The sequence below is a fragment of the Neomonachus schauinslandi genome, chromosome 10 (genome assembly GCF_002201575.2).
Source record: "Neomonachus schauinslandi chromosome 10, ASM220157v2, whole genome shotgun sequence".
NCBI lineage: Eukaryota > Metazoa > Chordata > Mammalia > Carnivora > Phocidae > Neomonachus > Neomonachus schauinslandi.
This window is the reverse complement of record NC_058412.1, coordinates 66,184,367-66,211,333: the sequence shown is the minus strand read 5'-3', so window position 1 is coordinate 66,211,333 and position 26,967 is coordinate 66,184,367. Positions and strand designations below refer to the sequence as shown.

At 37.9% G+C, this 26,967-nt stretch overlaps 1 protein-coding gene across 1 annotated transcript in view; it reads right to left on the bottom strand.

The window, feature by feature from the left end:
- PSME4 (proteasome activator subunit 4) overlaps positions 1 to 26,967 on the bottom strand; it is a 111,619-nt gene that overhangs the window by 13,780 nt on the left and 70,872 nt on the right. Inside the window, exons 25-41 of the mRNA XM_021701246.2 lie at positions 25,430 to 25,492; positions 25,193 to 25,288; positions 23,286 to 23,417; positions 21,013 to 21,222; positions 19,498 to 19,634; positions 18,506 to 18,559; positions 18,091 to 18,220; positions 17,342 to 17,423; positions 15,726 to 15,879; positions 15,103 to 15,172; positions 13,908 to 14,033; positions 13,284 to 13,436; positions 11,312 to 11,416; positions 10,673 to 10,764; positions 9,489 to 9,620; positions 8,915 to 9,123; positions 6,962 to 7,047 (exon numbers count right to left, since the gene is read on the bottom strand). Coding sequence (XP_021556921.1) covers positions 6,962 to 7,047; positions 8,915 to 9,123; positions 9,489 to 9,620; positions 10,673 to 10,764; positions 11,312 to 11,416; positions 13,284 to 13,436; positions 13,908 to 14,033; positions 15,103 to 15,172; positions 15,726 to 15,879; positions 17,342 to 17,423; positions 18,091 to 18,220; positions 18,506 to 18,559; positions 19,498 to 19,634; positions 21,013 to 21,222; positions 23,286 to 23,417; positions 25,193 to 25,288; positions 25,430 to 25,492 — 2,031 coding nt within the window. The remainder of the gene's footprint in view (positions 1 to 6,961; positions 7,048 to 8,914; positions 9,124 to 9,488; positions 9,621 to 10,672; positions 10,765 to 11,311; positions 11,417 to 13,283; positions 13,437 to 13,907; positions 14,034 to 15,102; positions 15,173 to 15,725; positions 15,880 to 17,341; positions 17,424 to 18,090; positions 18,221 to 18,505; positions 18,560 to 19,497; positions 19,635 to 21,012; positions 21,223 to 23,285; positions 23,418 to 25,192; positions 25,289 to 25,429; positions 25,493 to 26,967) is intronic.

The window sequence follows — 26,967 nt, the reverse complement described above, 5'->3', positions numbered from 1 at the left end:
AATCTTTTTAAAAATTTATTTAACCATCAAAAATTTAAGAAATGTCAGGGTTTGTGGGAAAGAGAGAACACAAGACAGGCTCTTTGGAGGGCAGTATCCATTAAAATTACGAAAGCAAGCAGGTCTTTTACACGATAATTTTATATAGTAATTACCCTACAAATATATGCATATTTGCAAAAGACTGTTAGTTTTTAACAGCCAAAAACTGGGAATGACCAGTGATCTCCCATAGAAAATGGATTAAATAAATGGTAATACAATGAGGTCATTAAAGAGAGGGGGGCAGCTATGTGAGAAGATGGTCATTCCATATCAGGCTCTAAAAATCAATTTACAGAATGAAATAGTTCTGGTTTTTTTGCACAATCCCATACCTACACTAATGCAGTGTATACCACAGGTGTGCTCACAAGATCTAAAAAGATACACCCCAAACAAACAAATCGAGGATAAAAATTATTACAAATACTGAACAGTCCAAATCCCCCGGCAATGTACATAGAATTGTTTTGTCATTTAATTCACCCACAATAAAAATGAGGTGATTTAGGGGCGCCTGGGTGGCTGAGTTGTTAAGCGTCTGCCTTCGGCTCAGGTCATGATCCCAGGGTCCTGGGATCGAGCCCCGCGTCGGGCTCCCTGCTCCGCGGGGAGCCTGCTTCTCCCTCTCCCACTCCCCCTGCTGGTGTTCCCTCTCCCGCTGTGTCTCTGTCAAATAAATAAAATCTTAAAAAAAAAAAAGAGGTGATTTAGAGTTTGATTAGTTGAACTGTAGTATAAAAAAGAAGATATGGGCGCCTGGGTGGCTCAGTTGGTTAAGCGACTGCCTTCAGCTCAGGTCATGATCCCAGGGTCCTGGGATCGAGTCCCGCATCGGGCTCCCTGCTCTGCGGGGAGCCTGCTTCTCCTTCTCCCTCTCCCACTCCCCCTGCTTGTGTTCCCTCTCTCGCTGTGTCTCTCTCTGTGAAATAAATAAATAAAATCTTTAAAAAAAAAAAAAAAAAAAAGAAGATATACTCATTTGCTGGAAGGCCTACCATTACCACCAGAAAAATTTAAGGTGACTCACTCATCTGTTGAATCAGCAGTCTTTCTTCCTACCATTCATGAAAAAAAATGTGTTTTTTGTTTTGTTTTGTTTTTTTAAAAGATTTTTCATTTATTTATTTGACAGAGAGACACAGCGAGAGAGGGAACACAAGCAGGAGGCAGTGGGAGAGGGAGAAGCAGGCCTCCCGCTGAGCAGGGAGCCCGATGCGGGGCTCGATCCCAGGACCCTGAGATCATGACCTGAGCCGAAGGCAGACGCTTAACGACTGAGCCACCCAGGCGCCCCGAAAAAAAATGTGTTTTATGAATGAAATTAGGGCATAATGTTCTCATGTAAAGAAGAGGTTAAAATGTTCTACTAAAACCAGCAAAATCCTGAAATCCAACAGGTAAACTTCACTGTAAAGAATATCATGTTCCAAAGCAGCAAATTAACCATTATTAATTACTAGCACAGGATAACAATTTGTTTGGGCTAGACTACTTCTATGTGCCAATAAGATCAAAATCTCTTAGATATATTTAAGTTTTTATTTATTTGGTTAAGTAATCTCTACACCCCACAAGCCTGAGATCAAGAGTTGCATGCTCTTCTGACTGAGCCAGCCAGGTGCCCCAAAATCTCTGAGATATTTTACTTTCAGTGATTTTATCTATTAACAACATTATTGTTTGTGGAACGAAAACCTTTTTCTGTTACAGAGTAAAGCTTCTAAGTTTGGAAATTATTAGTTCATCTCAAGGAATAACATCTGTATTACTTGATCAGCAACTGCTCTGTAGTTAAGTTTATCTGAATCTTACCAATTCCAACTTTTTAATTTTCAACTTTAATATTTTCCCAAAAGCATTATTTTTCTTCCCAGATATGACTTTTATTTTTATTTTTTAAAAGATTTTGTTTATTTGACAGAGAGAGACACAGCGAGAGAGGGAACACAAGCAGGGGGAGCCGCAGAGAGAGGGAGAAGCAGGCCTCCCGCGGAGCAGGGAGCCCTATGTGGGGCTCGATCCCAGGACCCTGGGATCACGACCTGAGCCGAAGGCAGACGCTTAATGACTGAGCCACCCAGGTGCCCACCAGATATGACTTTTAAAAGAACACATGTGTACACTGTCATTATGTTCCAACTACCACATGTGTAGTTATAGAAAAACTAAGATCAGACAACCTTAAAGTTTGGGAATATTCAACTGGCACTGAAGGCGGTAGATTCTAGCCTTTTCATAAAAATATATGCTGTAATCTTCCTTCTGATACTGAAAATAAAGAAGGTAAAAATTTAAAAAAAGTCCCATGTACAACAACTTGGACAATTCTTAGAAGAATTATATGAGTGAAAAAAGACAATTACAAAAGGTCACATATCTTCATTTATATGACATTCTTGAAATGACAATTATAGAGATGGAGAACAAATCAGTGGTTGCCAGAGGATAGTGGTGGTGAGGGAGAGGAGGAAAGTGTGACTGTCACGGGGTAACACAAAGTGATTTTTGTGATGATGGGAGTATTTCTGTATCATGATTGTGTTGGTGGTTGCAGGCACCTATTTGTGTGATAGAATGACACAGAATTATACACATGTTGTACTGATTTTAATTTTCTGGTTTCGAAAATATAACTACTAGAGAAAAATGAGTCAAGCGTACGTGAAACCTCTTTGTAGTACCTTTGCAACTCCTGTGAATCCTTACTATTTCAAAATAAAAAGTTTGGGGAAGAAAGTCTGTGCCGATGAAATTCAGGGGCTTTCTTCAGGTACTGCTTATTCTTACCTTTTGCTTTCTGGCCATACTACAGGACAGACTGACATACACTGATTTGGGTTTTCCTTAAGACTTAAAGTAATAAGGGTGTTTTAAAGTCTGTTTGTAGCATAAATATGTGCATTTCCTTGCCAATATCCATCCCTCCTGCTGAAAACAGGCGTTTTGATTAACTTTTGGAAATCATCCTTTTCTGTCATTTTGGTGGGTCAACCGAGGGATCATATTGCCTAGCCAAAGTGTAGTGAGAGACCCAAGCCTGGACAATGAGACTTTCTCTGGACCTCTGAAATCTTGAAGAGAGAAATGCAAGGAGACATCACCTGATGAGGCTATTAGCTTCTGTTACCTAGGTCCCCTGGCAGCAAACTGCCTAGATAGGTCTAAATAATCTAATTAATTTCCTCCTTCCACTGTCACAGACATTTGGTTTTCAGTGCTTGCAATTAAAGATCCTTAATTAATACTGTGATATACAAAAAGGAGATCTTAATCTTTCTTTTGCTTTGTTTTCACACAAATTGATTATTTTTGGTATATCACAGGTAAGATTTAACCGACATTAAATTTGTTAACCTGTACAAAATGCTGCCCTGTGTTAATATGTACAAAAATTTAGTTAGCAAAAGAACACTTTACAGGGTTTTCCTCTCCTCTAATTACTGAGAAAAAGTTTTTCTGAAGAAATACCATCAATGGCATGTAATTTTGTACCAGTTATAAAAACATCTGTAAATTTTTCTCTGAGTCTGACATATGCAAACTATTATCCTACAGTGGTGAGTTCTGATGAGCACTCAGGGAAGTTTGAAACAGGATAAAACACGTCCTCTCTTCTTCCCTGATCATTGGCATCTGAACTCTTTATTATTCCAAATTAAAATGCAGTTAAAGACCAGTAACAAAAATAATACGCAGTAATTGCAATATATACAAGTATTTTACACTGTGCTGTCTGCTTTACAGACATCTCATTTCATCCTTGCAACAACTCTGTGAGGGACTCTTCAACTAGAAAAGGCAAATAACTGCAACTTTCACTTTGATACAGATTTCAAGGTGGGTTTTTTTTGAATTGATATAAACCTGCTTTTTATGGGATAGGATATATAATACTTCATTTAGAATCTACAACGCACCTCAAGTGTGTCTTAAAACAGAATTTCTGATCTCATCTCCAACTATTTCTGAGTGCCTCCCACAGTTTAACAAGCAACAACTTGCTTTTAGACTCCTTTCTTTATCCCCATTCTACACAGCTGATCTGCCTGCAAAGCAGCTGTTCATCTGTGCTATGGTGTCTTTGTACCCCACACCCCATTCACCATGATGGCCTAAAGCAGATTCTCAGCCTCACTATCTGTAGATCCAGGTGAAATGTTAGGCCTGTCATAAGCAATTCACATAATACAGCTTTCTAATGATTTAAGTTTTTATAAATTTCATGTGGATTCAAAACATCCTTCTAAAGGGAAAAATGAAGGGGGGGAATCGGAGGGGGAGACGAACCATGAGAGACTATGGACTCTGAGAAACAAACTGAGGGTTCTAGAGGGGAGGGGGGTAGGGGGATGGGTTAGCCTGGTGATGGGTATTAAAGAGGGCACATACTGAATGGAGCACTGGGTGTTCTACGCAAACAATGAATCATGGAACATTACATCAAAAACTAATGATGTATGGTGATTAACATATCACAATAAAATTAAAAAAAGAAAAAAATCCTTCTATCAACCTCACTCTCATATATCTGCTTTCTGATTTTTTTTTAAAGATTTTATTTATTTTTTTTAAAGATTTTATTTTTATTATTTATTTGACAGAGAGACACAGCGAGAGAGGGAACACAAGCAGGGGGAGTGGGAGAGGGAGAAGCAGGCTCCCTGCAGAGCGGGGAGCCCGACGTGGGACTCGATCCCAGGACCCCGGGATCATGACCTGAGCCAAAGGCATTCGCTTAACCGACTGAACCACCCAGGCGCCCAAAGATTTTATTTTTAAGTAATCTCTATTTCACTCAAAAAAAAAAAGAGAGAGAAAAGAAAAAATCAGGGGTGCCTGGCTGGCTCAGTCAGAAGGATGTGCAACCCTTGATCTCGGAGTTATGAGTGTGAGTGAAAGAAGGGGGTAAACGCCAACTATCCCAACATTGACTACACATTACCCATTTATGGACATATGAGATCATGTTCTGTATCCACTGTGTATGTGGCAGTGGAAAAAAGCTGAAGCATCACTGCCCTAAAGACACACTCAACAAACCCTATCTACCACCAAGGACCTAAAAGTAACAAGGATCTCTATACACTAATAACTACTGTCCGCTCTTATATCCCAAAAGATCCCAGAGGTACCCATGGGTATCCGGCCCTGCACAGCGTTCTTAAAAGTATTTTAGTGGTGAATCCTTTGGAAATTACAAGTTATTATTATTATTATTTAAGGTTTTAGTTATTTGAAAGAGACTGAGGAGAAGAGAGAGCACGAGCACGATGAGAAGCGGACTCCCTGCCGAGAAGGGAGCCCGATGTGGGACTGATCTCGGAGTCCGGGGATCATGACCTGAGCTGAAGGCAGCCATTTAACTCACTGAGCCACCCAGGCACCCTCTAGAGTTATCTCTTTGAGATTTCCTGAAGACAAAGTATACTGTGGCAAATCCAAAGTTTAGCATACCATTTGCTAAGACACAGTACCAAGGGTGATAACGGCACCAAACAGTAACTCTCAAGTAGTGGTGATGTTTGCGCCAAGCCTTCCAAATGTGACTGTTTTGCAAACCAGAGCACGACTGCAAACTAAAACTGTGACAACCAATATATTGATCTGTGACCTTAGTTTTATTAGCTTCATCATTTGCCTAGATGAGTAATTAGAACCACCTCAGGCTATACCTTTCATCAATTCAAATCAAACTTCAGTGTCTTCATAGGATTACCAGAAACAAGCTACTTCTGCGGATATTTGTTAAAAGCAATTACAGGGGCGCCTGGGTGGCTGAGTCGGTTAAGCAGCTGCCTTCGGCTCAGGTCATGGTCCCAGGGTCCTGGGATTGAGCCCCGCATCGGGCTCCCTGCTCAGCGGGGAGCCTGCTTCTCCCTTTCCCTCTGCCTGCCACTCTGCCTACTTGTGCTCTCTCTCTGTCAAATAAATAAATAAAAAATATCTTTAAAAAAAATAAAACTATTAAAAAATAATAATAATAATAAAATAAAAGCAGTTACAGTCCCATTTAACACCATAAAGTAAATACAAATACTGCATGTATAAGTACAATATATAATACATCTTCAGATTTATTATACACTGAATAAAACAAATCAGAAATAGCTATATTAAAAAAATGTCACTATGGCTTTATTTTTTTTTAGCTATCAATATCTTCCTAAACTATTACTTGGAAATTGGTTATAAGTGCAACAGTGCTGTCTGGGGCGCCTGGGTGGCTCAGTTGGTTAAGCGACTGCCTTGGGCTCAGGTCATGATCTCAGGGTCCTGGGATCGAGCCCCGCATCGGGCTCCCTGCTCAGCGGGAAGCCTGCTTCTCCCTCTCCCACTCCTGCTTGTGTTCCCTCTCTCGCTGTCTCTATCAAATAAAGAAATAAAACAAACAAAAAAAAACCAATGCTCTGTCTGTAAACTTTTCGTATATCTGTCAAGATCCTAGTCTTACCTAATACTAAAAAGATTATTTCAACAAATATTAAACTGCTATTACCTCATGATTCTCCTGTGACTATTCTACTTCTTAGCGATCCAACCAAGTCACCCACACAGTCTGAAAAACTATTCACCATCAGATGATAAATATAAATTCCCGGTGAAGATCAGAAGGGGATGCATTCTTTTATTCTTTCCAAGTTTCCAACTGTTAAATTCCAGTTAGTTAACACAGGGGGATGCATTCTTTTTTTAACATTATTTTTTTAAAAGATTTATTTATTTATTTATTTGAGAGAGCGAGAATGAGTGTACATGAGAGGGGGGAGGGTCAGAGGGAGAAGGAGACTCCCCACTGAGCAGGGAGACTCAATCTCGGGACTCCAGGATCATGACCTGAGCCGAAGGCAGTTGCTTAACCAAGTGAGCCACCCAGGCGCCCAGGGGGATGCATTCTTAATTTCAGCCATAAACTTACCTTAAAAAACAAAGGGAGAAGCTGAAGTTGTTCTGTGACTGCTGTAGAGAAGGATCTTCCTGCACTAGCCATCAGCCATTTCAATACTATTTGAAAACAAACACGCAGAATCAGTCTTTGCTATAGAGTCAGAGAGCACAAAATAGAGTAACATTGTAGTGCTAATGTCAGAGAGCCACTCCAATGCTCTGCTAACTAACTCTTCAATGTTGAGAAAGAGATCAGCTATGTTACTTCGTAAATTTGACACTAAACAGCATTATGACAGGAACCACAATAAAGGGTGTCAAAAAGTAGGGCACTGAAGTCACTCTCAAAAAATGAATCAACAAATTAACAGCCTAACTAAATACCAACACCAACTACAAATTAACCTGCAATAATCCCAATGTAGCAAAAATGATAACTAAGTTAGTTGTTTATACTTAGAATGCTTGAAAAAACTTTAAATACAGAAACAACAGGACACCCCCAATAACCAAGACAATTTTGAAAAAGAACAAAGTTGGGGGACTCACACATCCAGATTTCAAAACTTACTACAAACTACAGTAATCAAAATAGTGTGGCACTGACATAAGGACAGACATGCAGACCAACAGAATAAACTAGCATCCAGAAATAAACCCTCACACATATGGCCAAGTACTTTTCAGAAGAGTGCCAAGACTATTCAATATAGAAATAACAGTCTTTTCAACAAATGGTGCTGGGAGACTGGACATGCTTGAGCAAAAAAACAAAGCTGACCCTTAACTTACATTATATATAAAAATTAACTCAGAGTGAATTAAAGATCTAAACTTAAGAACTAAAAGTTACAAAACTCTTAGACAGAAACTTAAGGGAAAAACTTCGTGACACTGGATTTGGCAATGATTTCTTGGATACGACACCAAAAGCAAAGGCCACAAAAGAAAAAATAAATTTGACTTCATCAAAATTAAAAACTTTTGTGCATCAAAGGATACTATCAAGACAGTGAAAAGACAACCCACCGAATAAGAAAATATTTGCAAATCATTTATCAGATAAGGGGCTGATATCATTAATATATAAAGAACTATAACTCAACAACACTAACCACCTAATTCAAAACCTGGCAAGGGACGTCAAGAGACAATTCTCCAGAGATTAAAAAAAAAAAAAAAAAAAACGGCAAATAAGCAAATGAAAAGATGTTTAACCACTAATCATTTAGGGAAATGCAAATCAAAACCATGGGTATCTTCTTCACACTCATTTGGATGGTTGTTTAAGTTGTAAAAACAGAAAACAAGTATTGGCATGAGTATGAAAAAATTGCAACCCTCTTGTACTGCTGGTTGGAAAGTAAAATGGTGCAGCTACTGGGGAAAATAGCTTGGTGGCTCTTAAAAAAGTTAAACAGAGAATTACCATACGGTCCAGCAATTCTACTTCCAATAGCCCAAAGAACTGAAAACAGGGACTCAAAACAGGTGACGTCTATATCACTGCTCACAGCAGCACTATTCACAGTAGCCAAGAGGCACAAACGACCTAAACGTCCATTAACAGATAAATGGATAAATAATGAAAACACTATGTAAAGTTAAAAAGCCCGACACAAAAGTACAATTACTGTACGATTCCACTTATATGAAGTACCCAGAATTGGCAAATTCAGAGACATAGTAGAATGGTGGCTGCCGGGGCAGGGCGGGGGTGGGTGGGACAGACTGGTAACAGATTAATGGGGACAGAGCTTCAGTGTTGCAAGATGAAGAGTGCTGGGGATGGACCACGGCGATGGCTGTACAATAATGCGAATGTATTTAACGCTGCCCAACTGTAAACTTTGTATTATGTTCGTGTTACCACAAAAAAAACCACCCCAAAGGATAATCTAAATAAATGTCTATTTTGTTTTGTTTTTCCCCTGGTAATAAATGTCTGTTTCTAAGCAAGTTTCTATTAATTTTAGCCACTCACTAGTTTTTAAGAGTTTAATGCCCTGAGTTCGTTCATCTTCTTCAACAATTCCATTTTCTTCCATAACATGGTTCTGAATTTCTTCATCTACATCCATGAGGGGTTTCAATTTCTCTAGAATTCGAGCAGTAAACTCAGGGACCCGTGGGGATGCTGTTGGTGCAGTGTTTGGCAAAGAAACATCGATCATAAATATGTAGGTCAGCACACTGTAAAATGAAATATGTAGAGTGAGAAGAGAAGCCATGTTATCAATAAAACTAAGCTTCAAAAGCGATGACCCAACCAAAGTAAATATCTGAACGATGACTCCTGGAGAGTCTCTTGCGCTGTGCCCGTAATTCGCAGGCACCTAGAACTGGCCAAATGTTCACCTCTGGCTCGTGAGCTCACTGCTGTTTTATTTTACATCAGAGCCTCTTGTCTAGTGTCCCAAACACAATATAAAACAAAATTTGAAGAAGAGAACCCATGACACTCAACAGTAACATAACCAGTATATACTATTAGATATTAAAATTTAATAAAAAAGAACTCAAGAAGTATACCATACCACAGGGAGTAGAATACCTACCTCCCTATTCTTTCCCTGACATTTTTGTAAACCTGGGTGAGTTTGGGTTCCAAGTACTTCAGTAGTCTGTGCAACAGCTCAGGTACCCTCCACTCTTGCTGGGCAAGGCCACCTTGCAGTACATAGAGTCGACTAGAATTAAAGCACAGCAGAGTTAGAGCCCTTCCCTGCCTTTACGTATGACAGTATAGACTAATGGAGTCTGTATTCTACTGAAAATTGCTACATTTTCTCACCTAATATTAAAACCGACAACTCAAAACAGCACCTTTATGAAGATCTTATTTTTACTGCATCATTTTCGCTGTATTCTCATTTTCTCTCTATTCCCACACAATCAAGAGAAATACTGACTTGAGAATACTCGTTGATTTCTTTTTTTTTTCCAAGGTTTTATTTATTTGAGAGAGAGAAACACAGCTAGAGAGGGAACACGAGCAGGGGGAGTGGGAGAGGGAGGAGCAGGGAGCCCGATGCGGGACTCTATCCCAAGACTCTGGGATCATGACCTGAGCCAAAGGCAGACGCTTAACGGCTGAGCCACACAGGTGCCCCTACTCACTGATTTCTAAGCATCAGAACCTTCCCCACTAATTAATAACAACAATAACTTATTCTTTATGTTAATAGGATTACCTAGATTTCCTTTTCTAGCCTAATTTTTTCCAACTCCTTTTATCCCAGCAAGAATATTTTTCCTTGAACGGTTACTGTTTTTTCCTAATAAGGAAGAGTGAAAAAAAACGAGACAATGTGATGAGGAAGTTAGTATTGTCCTGGTATAAAAAAGCCGTTTCTGCTCCCTGCTCGGCGGGAAGCCTGCTTCTCCCTCTCCCACTCCCCCTGCTTGTGTTCCCTCTCTCTGCTGTGTCTCTCTCTGTCAAATAAATAAATAAAATCTTAAAAAAAAAAAAAAAAGCCGATTCCGAGAGGGAGAAGGCTGAATCTAAATTACGTTCGAATTGCTCAGGTTGTCTCCATTTCTACTTCTTCCCAATTGAGAAATAACTCTACTTAGTATCATAAATTGTACTGAATTGGTTCACTCATCTCTCAGAAGAAAATAGTTACATTATCAGGCCTTCAGGAGTGTAGACAGTTCACTTCCATTTACACATCAAGAGCAAAGCTGTTATCTTTTGTTGCAAAATCTTTTGTTAACCTTCTAAATTCTTTTTATTTACCATGCATCTACAAAGGATCCTCCTTCACCACTCAATGGTGATTCTAACAGCAGCTCAAAAAGCCAATGAAGTTTCCGGGGATCTCTGCTTTCCTGTGTTGAAAATATAAAATAATAGTTAAAACAGGGGTCCTATAATTCTGTACATAAATCAGATCCTGTTATTTTAGTATTATAAATAAATATAAGGGAAGAAAATCAAAGTAAAACTTGTAGGTTAGTCAAACCCAAGTATTATAGTTCATGTTAGAAAGGCTGATAGTAAGAAAATTGTTGTTAGCTAAAGGGACTGTCTTTAAAAAGAAAGCATACAAGCTATAGACATATTTAGTGTGGAAAATAACACCTACTTTGTATCATCTGGCTTTTACTATATGAAGTTACATTTCCAGATACATGATATGATTTGCCATTTAATCTAAGAATACATTACCATGACAGAGAAGATGTAATAATCACTTAAGAGTTACCACTCAAGGCTTATTTGAAAGGCTAAACAGAACCATCTTTAATTATATAAGATGACAAAACTATGAGGAAAATTTCAAGACTCAAGAGGTATAATGAGATCTCACAGATTTTGAGAAAAGGTATGGGACAGTTTAAATAGATCAGTTAAACACAAAAAAGCAGAACTTACACAGGATGTTGCTATACAAGTTCCCCAGTCGTTGTAAGTTTCTACCGTAATATTGGACAATGCTGTTCTAAGCAGTGGGCAAAGAAGCTGCCAAAGCTTCTCCACCTACTCAAAACAAAATATATGGGGAAAAGTTAATGATACTCAGAATATTTTTCTTAAACTGTCTTTTCCTGGAAATACACACATACAAACACATGACCTGATACTTATTTAAATTATTTCTTGGGACACCCAAATAATCTAGGAAAGTAACTTCACCGTATTATCATCATACCCACATATAAAAGTGAATTTTTTCCCCCAAAAAATTATTCAGAAAAGAGGAGACACCTTATATGGTTCCTTACAAAATCTCGTACTACTGAAAAAATTTTCTTTTAAAAATTCTGAGTAACAAAGTACACTGGAGTGAAACAAAACCTCAATCATTTTGTAAGTTTCACAGCTTATTGAGGTCACTTGATTAAGTCCTAATATAGGAAGCAATGACTTTTTAATACAACTTAGTATTAGCCTGGAGTATAATCTTCAAATTCCAAGTTTTGGATTACTATAAATAGCCTTTAAAAAGTGTTCAGTTATAGGGCGCCTGGGTGGCTCAGTTGGTTAAGCGACTGCCTTCGACTCAGGTCATGATCCTGGAGTCCCTGGATCGAGTCCCGCACCGGGCTTCCTGCTCGGCAGGGAGTCTGCTTCTCCCTCTGACCCTCCCGACCCTCCCCCCTCTCATGCTCTCTGTCTCTCAGTCTCTCTCTCAAATAAATAAATAAAATCTTTAAAAAAAAAAAAAAGTGTTCAGTTATACAAAGATTGTGAATATTTGTGTACAGATGCTTCTCACAGTCTATTGAGAATACAAATCTCCTTGAGATCTTGATAAAATGCAGATTCTGATTCATTAGATCAAGGTGGGACCTGAGATCCTATTTTTCTAACAAGCTCCCAAGTGATGCCCATGCTGCAGGTCCATGGACTGCACTTTAGTCAAAAGGACCTATATAGGACAAATGAGGAGGGAGGGCTTGGGATAAAATTTCCAGTGGTAGCACCAGGCGTTGAGGAGGAGGCGGAGGGGGAAGAGGGGGAGGAGGGAGAGGAGAGGGAAAGGGAGGAGAGCAGAAAAGCTGTATCTTAAACAACTTACAAAGAAAGGAGAGGTGTTCTGGAAAAGAAGTAACTAAAAAAATGACAGAGACTGGATGACAAGGATATGTGTGACATGTTTAAACAAAACTGTTTCATGTCATGTGGGCAAGAAAAAGGCAATATTACATATCAACAAATACTTTTATCTAATAAGTGATTTGAATATGTAGAACTAAATTAATATATTAAAAAAGCGTTCATAGTCCAAAAAGAATGTGTAACAAGTCTGCCAAAACCAGTGTCTGTGTCTTTGAGGAAATGGTGGCCGACCTTGTAATTTGGTATTCTGGGTATTTTCAGTCTAGTTATTTTCAATCTAGAGCATTTTGCTAAGAAACTAACCTTAGGGCAGGTATGTTAAAACTAAATCTTGCAATTAAGAAGAGGGATACTCAAAAAAAAGGATGTCAAACTCAAACGGTCTATGAGGCCAAATGAATCATGTAGATGAACAAGGAGGCAAAGAGAAGGATTTAATGAGAGGCTAGAGAGTGACTCAGGAAGGGAGAAGCCCATGCACAGCACACTAGCCAACTGAGGCAGGGCAATAATGTAGGACCAGTTCCAGGATCTTCCCACTGATCAAGAGAGAAAATGAAATCTTTTTTTAGGGTCCTTCCCCTAATGTTGGCAAATAATTCAAATTTTAAAAGATACTGAATGTTGCCCATAGATCACACACCACTAGTCTGTGACCTATACTCAAAAGCAATATGGAATTTGAACATTTCATGTTTCAAGTACTAATATTTACTGTGTTGAGAATTGCTACATAAATGGGTATTACAGCTTTAACAGGGAACGTGCTGTACAAATACATCACCTTTTCAAACGTCCAATGCTTGGAACCTCTGATTAAACCAGCTATAATTTCTGCAACACATCGCTGGGTGCTTTCATGTGAATCTGCAACCAAACGTTCTAAATGGGGCTTCAGAACTGGCAGAAATGCATCATCAAAATTTCTGAATATGCCCTATATATATATATATATAAAAAAAGAAAGTTCTTCAGTACTCAAATGACTATCATCATCTCCATTATAATTAGCTTTGTGTTTATTTACTATATTACTACTGTGCTTACAAAACCCCAAGAGTTCTACCCCTTAGAAATGCTTTAACAATGTAAGTTAAAATAAAAATACTATTATTTTGCATATCACAGTAAAATATAATGAATGATATCAAAATTAATAATCTCTCTGACCTTAAAATTTCACACACTTCAAAAAACTCAAATGTATAGTCTTGTTGGTTTTTCTTATATTGCTAATTATAAATACTAGAGATAAATACTAAAAAGCTTCTTTTTCTTAAAAACCCCTAGACCTTAAGCTAGTATCAGTATGATTGGCATCACTTTCACAACCATTTTAGATGAGGACAACAGATGACCGAACTCAAACTTTGACTTTATGAAGCGGGATATTAAATAACATATTTACCTTAAAGAGGCAAAAACGGCGAGGATTAAACTTATCTTTTCCTTTTCTGTCTTCTAAAGATAGAAAAGTAATTAACTGTTCAACAAATTTAGGATCAGAAAAATGATCAAATATAATCTGTTCAGCCTATAAAGTTAAAAAAAAAAACACAACATTCAGGGTTTAAGATCTATTTAAAAACGTGATTCTGAAATGTCACAATTCAACTGTGAGGTTTTGATTATCAATAGTAGGCTGTTATTTTTGTTTTAAAGAGTTTTTACTTCTCATAGAGGCTTTAGAAAACCAAAATATCTCCTAAAAATGCTAAATCCATAATAGTTGAAAGTTTTCCTTCAGATCTTCAAGTTTGAATTCCATTTCTCAAACTGAATTAAAACCTACAAATGGTCTGCTTGAAGATGGTACATGAAGATAGTACCATTGTGCCATCTGGTGTATAATTGAGGAAAATATTCAAAACTGTAAACCCCAACAAATTATTTCTGTATTTATAAAACATCAGAAGTTAAAAGGTAAACTTCGTTGAATTAGAAAATAAGAGTTAGGGGTGCCTGGCTGGCTCGGTCAGTAGAGCATGTGACTTTGATCTCAGGGTCATGAGTTCAAGGTGCATGTATAACACAGAGCTTACTTAAAAATTAATACATAAATAAATAAAATAAAAAGCTATGTCATTAACTTAATTGAGAAATACACTAAAAGTCCTTAACTTTCAAAATGGTAAAGAAATATACTTTATTGAAAACTAAGGAATTTCGACTTAAATCTACAAACATCTATTTACTGAGTACTCATGATTTATATGTAATAAAAAAATAAAAGCAAACAGCAGCAGCAAACAAGCAAAACCCAATCTCTGCCCTCAAGAAGCTTATCAGCACATAGAACGCATACAAGAAACATGCAGATAACTGTATAAAGCAGTACCCAGGTAAAGTGGGGTAGTAACATGAGTAACCTTAAATACAAAGACTTGTGCCAACTGGACCTAACAAAATTCGGGGGGCAGGGGAGACAAAAGGGGTGGAGTAAGGGACTCACACATTTACCAGTATTTACTCAGTGCTATCCTGAAATACACTAACTGGGGAAAAAAACCCATGAACTCAGTTTGAAATAAATCAGAGGCCAAAAGTAAAATGCAGGAGAACCAGGGTTAAGTGTTTACACATACTGAAAATGGAATGCTTACCTCTGTCAAATCCTCCCTCCTTCTGCCAAGCTTAGGCTGCTCTTCCACACCAGCATAAACAACCATATTCCTACAAAGAGTTTATATTTGTAATATATATAGAAAAAAACAAGAGAGCTTTATGGAGAGAAAGCATTAGAAGGCACTTTTAATGAACTCTAATCAGACGCTAAGTTTGGGGATATGAGTACATCACTAATAATCTTGGCCTTAAAAATCTATCAGGTCACTGTGTCCTAATGACATAAGTCACTGGAGTCAACAATAAGAGACAAGTAAGTATTTCTCTGGGCTGGTTTAGGCATATGCAGTACCGATAGGTAAGCATATAATTTAGAGCAGCTATTCATAAACTCCTTAGAGGTATAATGGTGGAAATAAGAAGTCTGAGAGTTTCAGTGGAATTACAAAGAATGAGGCAGGACTGAGGCATAGCACTGGCAGGAGCCAAAGAAAGAGAGGAAAAAGGAAGAAAAAAATGAGAGATTGTGTTTTTAGTGGTAGAGTACCTCCACATCTGCTCCAAGTGCCTCCGAACCTCTCCACAAATCCAAAATGATAAAACATAATTACATCAAAGATAAGCTGTTTAATAAGAATGTGCACGGCAAATCGCAACTTACTGAGGCCAGCTGTAGTATCCCCAGTGAGTTTTTTCCACAAAGCAGCTTGACTCCCATTCTTTTTTGGTTCTTGGTATACTTTTGCTATCATAATGCAACCAATGATTATCAGGCCTATCACCAGCAAGAATTTGGGTAGGTTTAGAATATCCACCTTAAGGAAAAGACAATTACATATGACAAACTTAAAAATATCCATGCAATAATTGCTCTCAACTTTCAATCAATAGTACTGGTGTGACCTTGTCTTCATAACAAGATTATCAAAATTTGTTCAAGGCAAGACTACATATATATGATGCATTATCCACTAATGGGATAATTATTTGGGGCAAAAAAAAAATCAAGTATGATCCATACTTCATTTCTTTCACCAAAATTTAAAGGATTAATTTTGTTAAAACTCTTTAGATTTTAATTAATTTCAGGCTTAAAGAGCTCAAAGAATTCCCATATATTCTTCACCCAGACGCCCCAAACTTTAACATTTTACCATGTGTACTTTGACGTTCTCTCTACATGTGTATGTTTTTTTTGGGAACCATTAAATATTCATTTAATATGGGACCTACAAACATGTGTTTCATGAGGATAAAACAGGATTGGGGCACCTGGGTGGCTCAGTCGGTTAAGTGTCCGACTCTTGATTTGGCTCAGGTCATGATCTCAGGGTTGTGAGACTGAGCCTGGCATCCAGCTCTGCACCAGGTCTGGAGCCTCCTTAAGATTCTCTCTCTACCCCTACCCTACCCCTCTCTAAAAAAACAAACAAGATAGTATAGGGAGTATAATGAAAGTCCTTCCCACATTTTGTTAACACCATTTTATAGTGTTCCCAAATAAAGACGGTGTTGCACAGCTACACTCCCCTCCCAAACGTGGGGTAGGGGCGGACTGAAGATAGCTGTTTGAGTATCACAGAAATTACCGGAGATTAAAAATGTGGTAGCCAGAGGAATAAAAATGACATTCCCACTCCTCTCAAAATCAAGTTAGTTCATTATTTTTTATGATCACCATTCTAATTAGATTACTATTCAGAAAATTTAATACAGTAAGGTATAAAGAAGAAAATTAGCCTTGCCTCTAAACCTACGCCCAGAGAGAAACACTTAACATACTGATGTATTAATGATAATGGTCTTTGGTAATTAATGTTAATTTTAAGTCTCTGAAACACACTTTGATAAATAACTAGCATAATTGCTTGGCTGGTGAGATAAGTAAGTAGATGACATGTTTGTGGAGAGTGTGCAAAAGGTACATATATTATGTTGACAGAGTCCTTCTATTTTTTTTATTATATTTTTTAGCAATCTCTACTCCCATTGTGGGGTTCTAACTCACAACCCCAAGACCAAGAGTCGCATACTCTTCCTACTGAGCCAGTCAGGTGCCCCAGGGTCCATCTAGTTGTATAAATACTTTTTATCACTAGTTTTCACTAAGTCAACTGTTTTTCCCTTACAATATTCATACTGTGTGCTGAGATCTTTCTATACCTCTATACTTTGTATAGAAAAATATTTGAGCTCAAGAACTATTAATTTATACATTTCAAAGTAACTTCCCAAGTGTGACTGAGAAGCATATTAATTACATTTAGTAGTACTTACTCATTTCATAGGGGTTGATGGTCAGCTTTTTGTGGGTTCTTTTGAGCTGCTTAAGAATACCAGCCACAGCTGAGATTGCCATCTAGAAAAGAAACAGGTAAAGTACACATGTCAACATTTTTAAATTCTTGAATGGTTGGTTGCCTGCCTTGAACAAAGCAGCAGCTAGATTCCGCTTCTTTCAAAAGCAGGTAACTGCCTCACCTGTTGACATCCCGCAGCACAGCTACGGGAGTGCTAAATCTGACTTGGAACGAGTCACTTCAAGTTCTAACTTTCATCCAAGCTGGTCTGCCTAGAAAACTTCGATCCTTCCTTTGGTAAGCCAATATCTGCTCATTCTTCAAATCTCAGCCGAGAATCTTAAAGGTCTTTCTCTAATGCAGCAGGCTAGGTCAGCCCCATCTCGCACTCCACCTCTAACACTTTGTGACTAAAACCAAAAAGTTGTATCCTCAGAGATCTTTCCCTTCCTACAACACTTCACACCTGTCATTAATTTTTCAAAGTCCGGATTTCCCATGAATCTATAAACTTGTTCCCTGCTGTAACCCCAGTGTTGAAATGTACAGTGCCTGAACATGTCCTGATATATTGGCTGGATGAATTATTATCTCTGAACCAACAGTGATAAATTCCAAATCAATACACTTCAAGGCCTTTATTAAGTGTATCCTGCGAAGACTTTAAAGGCTTCAGGTGGGTAAAAATTCTCGAACTCAAGACTGTAGCTACAATAAAGTATCTACCTTTCGAACTACAATTGCATCATGGTTGAGATTCTCAACAAAAAAACGTATGGCACGAAGAGGTAACACTCGGTCATCTCTCAAAAGTAGAGACAGAAGCCCAATGCCTATATGTTCAAATTTCCAAGGCCTGAAAAGGGGAAGGGGAAAAAAAAAATCACAAAACATATCACTCATAAAACCACTTTTAGAAGAAAACTGTATTTGAAACATTATGTTTCCTAAGAATTAATATAGGCTTCCTGATGAGCACCACTCCTATCATTAGGCCCAAAGTTTACCTCTTATTCTTTTTCTAAATTCGTGAATCAGACTATAATTTTTTGAGACACAGCCATTCATGGCTTTCAGGATAGAAACCTCCTATAGTATTTAAGGTAAAAGCTTTGAGAATTTAAAAAAAAATTGCACTTACAGATTTCTCTGCTCCACACCATCTAATAAAGTGTTTACCAAATTTTCATAGTTCCTTAAAAAAACAAAACAAAAACAAAAACCAAACACTTTAGGTGAGGTATTGTTTTAATACAGTAGTAAGATGAACACCAAATAATCTAACAAATTCAAATTCTAGCCAAATTCACCCCCCTCTATGTGTCATCACCAGACTATAAAAGGCCTGTGAGAACCCAGCCAGTGTGAAAGCAGATGGGTGAAGAGAGACCGTGGGGAAAAGAAAATGAAGGGCCGAGAGAAAAAAAAAAGGTATCAGGTACACTGAGCACCTCAACTGTCTCCAAGCAGATATTCAAAAGTAAATCTGTGAGTAGTAATCAATTAGTTAGAAGTGGTCTACCTCTATGGCACTCTAGGTATACAAGTGGTAGGGTATAATGTAACAGTTCATTACTTCTACAGACGTGTTAGGAAAAAAATAATAAGCATATTCATAAGGCAAAGACAAAATCAAGCTAGGAAGGCTCCTGCTTGAGTGTTATCACTGAAGCACTGAATTGCTTGGGTTCTGAAAACCTAAAATGAGTTTTTTTTTTTTTTTTTTAAGATTTTATTCATTTGAGAGAGACAGACAGCACACACGAGCAGGGGTTAAGGGCAGAGGGAGAGGGAGAAGCAGACTCCCCGCTGAGCAGGGAGTCCGATGCAGGACTCGATCCCAGGACCCTAGGATCATGACCTGAGCTGAAGGCAGACGCTTAACCAACTGTGCCACCCAGGCGCCCCTAAAAGCCAGTTTTTTAAAGACAGTTTTAAGATGGTATATTCCACTTCTGTAGCTGAAAGTGACAATCCGGGACCTTCACAATAATGATCTCCTAACATTCTGTATTTTTTCAGAATCACAGTGTAAATCTCACGAGGTATATATGACGCATCTATATCTCAGAGATATTAAAAATCTGCTACCCATAACGCTATCTATCTTGAGAAGTAGGCATTCATAATTACCTTAGGGCATCAGCATTCTTTTCTTGTTGGCGTTTAAGTCCTTCTTTAATTTCTTCTGAACTAAGCATTGTCTGGTTGGAGGAGGGGTTTTTTGATTGTTGAAGTAATTCTGCTATTTCAACACAGGACTTTGGAATCTTATAAAAAAGAAAAGCGAGGGCACAAAATGAAGTACTGACACCCGCCAGAACACGGAGGAATCTTGACAACGTTATGCTGAGTGAGAGGAGCCAGATACAAAGACCACGTGTTTCCAATGATGTGAAATGTCCTTAATAGGCAAATTCACAGATAAGGCAAGTAGATTCCTGATCTCCAGGGTCTAGGGATGCTGGGGGAATGGGAGTCACTATTCCTGGGTACAGGCTTTCTTTTTAAGCGAAGCCTGCAGAGCCCAGGGAATATACTATTGTGAATACACAATATACTATTGTGTTATATAAGGGTGAGATTTTTATCATGTGAATTATGTACTAATTTAAAAAAACTTTAATTAAAAAAAAAATTTTTTTTTTAATTTTTTAAGTAATCTCTACACCCAAAATGGGGCTCAAACTCACAACCTCAGATCAAGAGTCACATGTTCTTCCAACTGAGTCAGCCATGCTCCCCCCTAAAAAACCTTAAAAAAAAAAAATTTTATTCATTTATTTGAGAGAGCGAGCAAGAGAGAGAGAGAACATGAGCAGGGGTGGGGAGGGCAGTGCAGAGAGAGAGGGAGAAGCAGACTCCCCACGCAAGCATGGAGCTCAATCCTAGGACCATAACCTGAGCTGAAGGCACTTAACTGACTGTACCACCCAGGCGCCCTCCAAAAACCTTTTTTTAAAGAAAGCATAATCCAAGGCGCCTGGCTGGCTCAATCAGAAGAGCATGCGACTCTTGATCTTGCTTGGGATTGTGAGTTCGAGCCCCACGTTGGATGTAGAGATTACTTAAAAATAAAAATCTTAAAAAAAAAAAGCATAATCTAATGACAGTTGCAAACAGCAAGACTGTTTTATAGAAAAGGAACAGGTTTAGAGCAGTGGTTTTTTAAAACCAAGGATGGGTGTCAAACACAATTACCTTAGAGAAGAGGGCAATTCACTGGCACTCACACCACTTTCATCCATCCTCAGTTATGATGGATATGTACATATGCATCTGCTACATCTCCCCATACAAGCACCACTGATACAGGTATTCTTTACTTTCTTATTTGTCAAATCATCCAATTTTAATTTTCGTCACTATAAACTAAAATGAACCTTATGGTCAAATTTTGTGACTTTGGCTAGTAAGAGTGACCTAAAATATAATTAACTCTTCAAAAAATGAGGCCATGGATATATAGACAATCATGGTAAATGCAACAGTGTAATAGCCCTTTGTTGCCTCTTGGTAGAAAACAACCCAGCTCTCTCCTGGCCATGCTCCAAATTCATAGTGATTACTAAAGTACAAACAGGGAACAGAAAGCTAATACTAATTTCCGCTAAAATCTGAGTTAAAAAAAAAAATGGTTTTGCTCACTGCGAAATCCAAGCCAATTGTTTCATATTGCCGATGAATCTTTTCTGCAAGATCATCAAACAGTCTCACTATTGATGGCTTTTCCAGGGACATCGCTTTGCTAAGTCCGGAAGAAACAATTGCTGGCCAAGTCTGTACAATACAATCCCAATCATGAAGGTTTGCCAAACATACACCACTGTGATTTCCAAGGAGACAATACAAGGCACCCTGCAGGAAAAAATAATATAGGGAATAAGAGGCACTGTTTAGCTGTAGCCAATTCACTTACATCTTTTTAAATGTACTAAACACTGATTCTTTAAGTGCTTGATACTGGTTAGTAAAATAGGTTCACACATTTAACATGTTACTTTCAGAAACTTGAACTCGACATTTAACTGTCATCCAGTAGTATTTTCCCTAAGTCATCTAATAAAGGGTTAGCTCAAAGAACATCTATGAATAAGATAATACAGAAATTTAAGGCTGTTGTTTTTAAGGATATAGCTTCCATTATAATTCTCTTCTACTACAATTATATCACAAAGGCCACAAACATTTGCCACTCTTTGCATTTTAGGGGCATGTTTGGGATAATTTCTAAAATCTGATTGTTTTCTTAAGTATATTAAAACTAGGTTACTTAACTATACTGTACACTTTTTACTCATAAAGGCTCTATTAATCAGAATGATACCCCATTTTAATGAAAAGAGCTATTATGTTATTTTCTAAATATTCACCCTAACTCAATTCTGATCCGGCTTATTACCCACTGTGTGCTCTACTCCTCTTTACAGGTTCTCATAAGGTCACTGGTAACTTTGATTTTACTGACCTAATAGACGTTTTTCAATTTTGATCTTACTTGACCAGTTTGATTGTGTCCGTTTAAACCGCTCCCAACTTGTTCAACAATATACAACCCTAAGAGTCAGACATTCCACAACGCTCTTGAATTATGCATCTACATTGTAGGTCAGCAAATTTTTTCTATAAAGGTCAAATAGCAAATAGTTGGCCATATGGTCTCTGTTGCAACTACTTATCAATGCTCTTGTGGCACGAAAGCGGCCAGACAAAATACATAAAGTCATGGACGGGGCTATGTTCCAATGCAACTTTACTTACTAAAGCAAGTAACTGAGCCCAAGCTATAGTTTGTTGACCTGTCTTACAAGCCAACTTCAAGAACATGTTGTCATCTTAACTATCTGCAGAAGGCAAATGAAAGCAAATGATACTGCTAAGTTTCCCTTCTCTCAGGGAAAGATCTCTCATTGGCTTCTGTAACGTCTCGTATCTTGGTTATCTTTCTGATCTTTCCCTTCTTGGTTACTTCTTCTTCATGGGGTCCTAATGGAGTTTTCTCAACTCTTGCCCCCCTGGTCCTCTTTCTCTTCTCACTCTCCTCCTATGCTCTCTTACCCATGCCCAAAGCTTTCAGTTCTCATCAACACATACTGAAATGGTGTGTTGTGGTGAAATGATGTTGAACTACCTACTTGACACCCCCTTTTCGTTTATAGGAAATACTTCATATCTAACTTGTCCAAACTAATTCATCATCTATTCTTCCTTTTCTCTCCCTCTCTGATGTACCCAATAACCAGTTGTACAACCCAGAACCTTAATAATTTTGATACCTTTTTTCAGTCCCTTCATATTCAACCACCAAATCTTATCAATTCTCCCTCTTAAATCACTTTCAATCAACCCACTTCTATCTGATAGCATAAGCATTATGTTTCACCTATACTCGCCTGCACCCCTGTGAGATACACTATTTTCCTTATCTTGTGTCATTTCCTTCCTTCTCTGATCTACTCATACAAACTCTCACTCAGTTGCTCAAACTTACTATATTTCTTCATGTCTCAGGCCTTCCAACATGATGTTTACATTACTCTAAACCTTTTGGTCTTTCACCCCCCTCTCCTATAGGCCAGCTAGGCTCTTTATCCACTGCTGCTCAACTCAAACTGCAGCCTACATTTTCTCCCCATCATAACACCAATCATAAACACAGGTAAGAGTAAATAATTAGGGAGAAAAAAAGACTATGTTTAAAGGTGTGGGGTACTGATGTCTTCAATTTATTGTGAAATACATAAAAAATAAAATGGACATAGATATATATATGCAAATGTATTTATCTATTTGTCCAAACATAGCAAAATATTAAATACAGAATCTGAATGGTGGACATACGGATGTTTATTGTAAAATTCTTTCAACTTTCTGTATATCTGAAAATTTTCATAATAAAAAAAACACAAAGAACCCTATACCTTGAACTGCTGTTGTGTGACATCTTGTCTATCAGGCCGTAAGAACTCCAAAACCAGGGGAATGATATCTCTGCAACAGAAGTTATATGCGCCCAAGGCAGCAAAAAATGTTTGCTGAGCCTTATTTCTGACCTGAAGAAAGTATTAACAAAAGACTTTATTATATAGTAGGCAAACAACAAAAAGTTTCTAAATAAATTACCAAAAACAAAATTCAAATAGTGTTGTGACAGAAAAACATATCAAAGCACATACCTTAACAAAAACAAGTAAATTATTATCTTTTTACCAAAAGGAAAGCACATAACCACCAACCACATCCATGGTTTAGGTTATACAGGTTCAAATATTTTTGATAAAGGAGAGACTGAATAGAACTGATATGCATTTGTCCTATAACATAATCAGCAGACTATTTAACTTTCTATTCTAAGTTACTTTTGATGAGAAGAGTTAGATTTTCTCTTGTATTTATGCAAAGAAAATCAAAGACTTTCTAAAATCCCAGAACAACTTTACCTTTTCAATGCAAACCATAAGTTAAAAGCCCGTATGTCTTAAACCCAAACAAAAGATTCAGTATAAGATTATAATCCATGAACTAAATCATAATGAGTAATAACCAATTATAGTAAAAGTGACACACTGTACATATTTCAAACTCTTTAGGTGAAATCTTTGAGTTAGAGACTAGTGTCCTAACTTATATTATTTATTAAGGATAGAATAATTAGCTATTCATGAATTTTGCTTTTCCAGTTCTCTGTGCTTGGAGATCATCTCTTGGTCCTTTGCTACCTTCAAGGATGGACCCCATAATTCATATGGTAGCAGGTTGCTAAAACCCAAGCATAACATCTAGGAAGAATTATATAGCCTTTAGAGACTGGCGTTCACAATGTGATTTGATTAAGTGGCAGCAACATTGCACTAGCACTATCTATCAACTTTACATTTAAAAAAAAATTTGAGGGATGCCTGGGTGGCTCAGTCGGCTGACCGTCTGCCTCAGCTCAGGTCGTGATCCCAGGGTCCTGGGATCGGGTCCCACATCAGGCTCACTGCTCAGCAGGGAATCTGCTTCTCCCTCTGCCTGCCGCTCCCCCTGCTGGTGCTCTCTCTCTCTCTCTCTCTGACAAATAAAATCTTAAAAAAAATTTTTTTTGAGAAGCAATACAGGGCGCCTGGGTGGCTCAGTTGGTTAAGCGACTGCCTTCGGCTCAGGTCATGATCCTGGAGTCCCTGGATCGAGTCCCGCATCGGGCTCCCTGCTCAGCAGGGAGTCTGCTTTGCCCTCTGACCCTATCCCCTCTCATGTGTTCTCTCTCATTCTCTCTCTCAAATAAATAAATAAAATCTTTAAAAAAAAAAAAAAAAAAAGAAGCAATACAAACAGTAAAGTAAACATTATTTTTAAAAGACTACTAAAATTAGCTTGAAAATATTTGTGATTTGAAAGGTGCATTCTATGCCAATAAATAGTAATAATAATAATAATTTTTTTTTTTTAAAGATTTTATTTATTTATTTGAGAGAGAGAGAATGAGAGACAGAGAGCATGAGAGGGAGGAGGGTCAGAGGGAGAAGCAGGGAGCCTGATGCGGGACTCGATCCTGGGACTCCAGGATCATGACCTGAGCCGAAGGCAGTCGCTTAACCAACTGAGCCACCCAGGCACCCTAATAATAATAATTTTAAGTAGGCTCCATCCAGGGCTTGAACTCACGACCCTGAGATCAAGACCTGACGTGAAATCAAGAGTTGGACGCTCAACTGAATGAGCCACCCAGGCACCCCACCAATAAATTATTTAAACTTCCTTGTATTTGAAATGGGGCTATTTAGATTGCATTGTAATAAAACAGGAACATGGGGCAAGGGAGGGGGGCAGAGGGGACGAGCCTTACCTGACTGTATGAACTTGTAGATAAACGAAGAAGATCTCGGATCATATCTTGATGTATCCTTTTGTATTCACAACCCTCAACAGTCAGTGTTCGTAGCTACGAAAAGAAAACAATGTAAAATCAAATCTCCAAGTTTTTACTAAAAAGTTCATTTAATTATGAAGTAACACAAATAATTACATATTCATCTGGAAAACTGTCATTTAAAAAAGTCATCATGATTTTAAAGAGATTTACCTCATGCTGCAACATAACTCTGTCAATCAACAGTGCTCTGATATGTTGTTTTTTCCCATGGAGCTAAAAAACAAAGAAGACACTTCAACATTGTCCCTAATTGACTGCATCCATGGATTCCCCTGAATCCCCTACTGAAAAATTTTTACTGAACTGTAAAGGTTCACACTGGGCTGGTGGAGGTATTTCATTTATTCTGAAGTGATCAGGCTTACATTAAAAGATACTATTTCAATTAATTTTATGGCTAATAGTAGAAATATCTCCTTTAAATAGTTCATCCAACACCCTGTTTTTCTCTGGTAGTTTATTAATGGATCTATGCATGGGAGAGGAACTGAGCTGGTCCTTATTCAGTCAAATACTGAAAGTACAAAAAGAGACTACTAAGAAAATTGCTTGACTCTGTTGTATTTACAAATAGCCTTTCCAGGTAACTGTGTATGTTTACTATAGAATATAGTACCTTTTACTTTTCTAAAAATTATCTTTTATGGTCTCCTCTACCACCCCATCTTCTACCTGGTCACTAAAGGCAGATATCTGGAACTCAGAGACTGCTTCTCTTTCACACCTTTATCTCACTAGTCATCAAGTCTCTACAAATTCTTCTTTTTCAAAACACCTTATTCCATCCCAATGCCAGTGATTTGATTCGGGTTGTGTTTTTCCATCTGGACTACTGTGATAGTTGCTTCCAGTCGCAATCTCTTACTGCTGTTTTTTTCCTCATCGGTGATTAAAGATTGATCTTTCCAATATTCAGATCAGATCTACTTCAGAACCTTTAACGACTCTTTCCATGCTGAATATAAAACTGAAGCACTTTCTGGGAATAAAACTATAAACACCCTGGGGGTACCTGGCTGGATCAGTCAGAAGGGCAAGTGACTCTTGATCTCAGGGTCACTGAGTTCCAGCCCCACACTGGGGGGGTAGAGATTACTTAAATAAATAAATAAACTTAAAAAAACAAAAACAAAACTCAAACTAAAAATGACCTAGTTGCCTCCTGCCTTTTCTGCCCTATAGCCACTGTTCCCTAACACATGCCATGTTTGTATGTCTCCCTGCCCTTTTACACGCCATTCCCTCTAAAATACGTAGTGACCCTTGCCTAAACAATAAACTCCTACAACCTTTTTTAGACTCAGCTTCCATAAAAGTTTCCTACAGAACACTGCTATCAACATCAAATGGCTGGCTTAAATATTCTTTCTTCCATGCTCCTGAGAAGCTTGTACTGACTTCTGGACACAAAGATAACATAAGAGCTATTTTTCTAAAATCTCCACAAAGTGAGATGCTTTAAATCCATGCCTGTGGACAATTCCTCCTATCTTTTATTCCCTCAAGTTCTTACAAGGCAGCCTGCCACATTATCACACTCCAAATTCCCAATGAGAGTTCACTCTCCTGGAAACTCACAGCAGAGTTTGTAAGAGGAAAACATTTCCCCAGGACTCTTTTGATTATACCGTGATATAATATTTGAAAATCTATTTTTACTTACAGGGAAACTTCCTCTGTATGCTGAA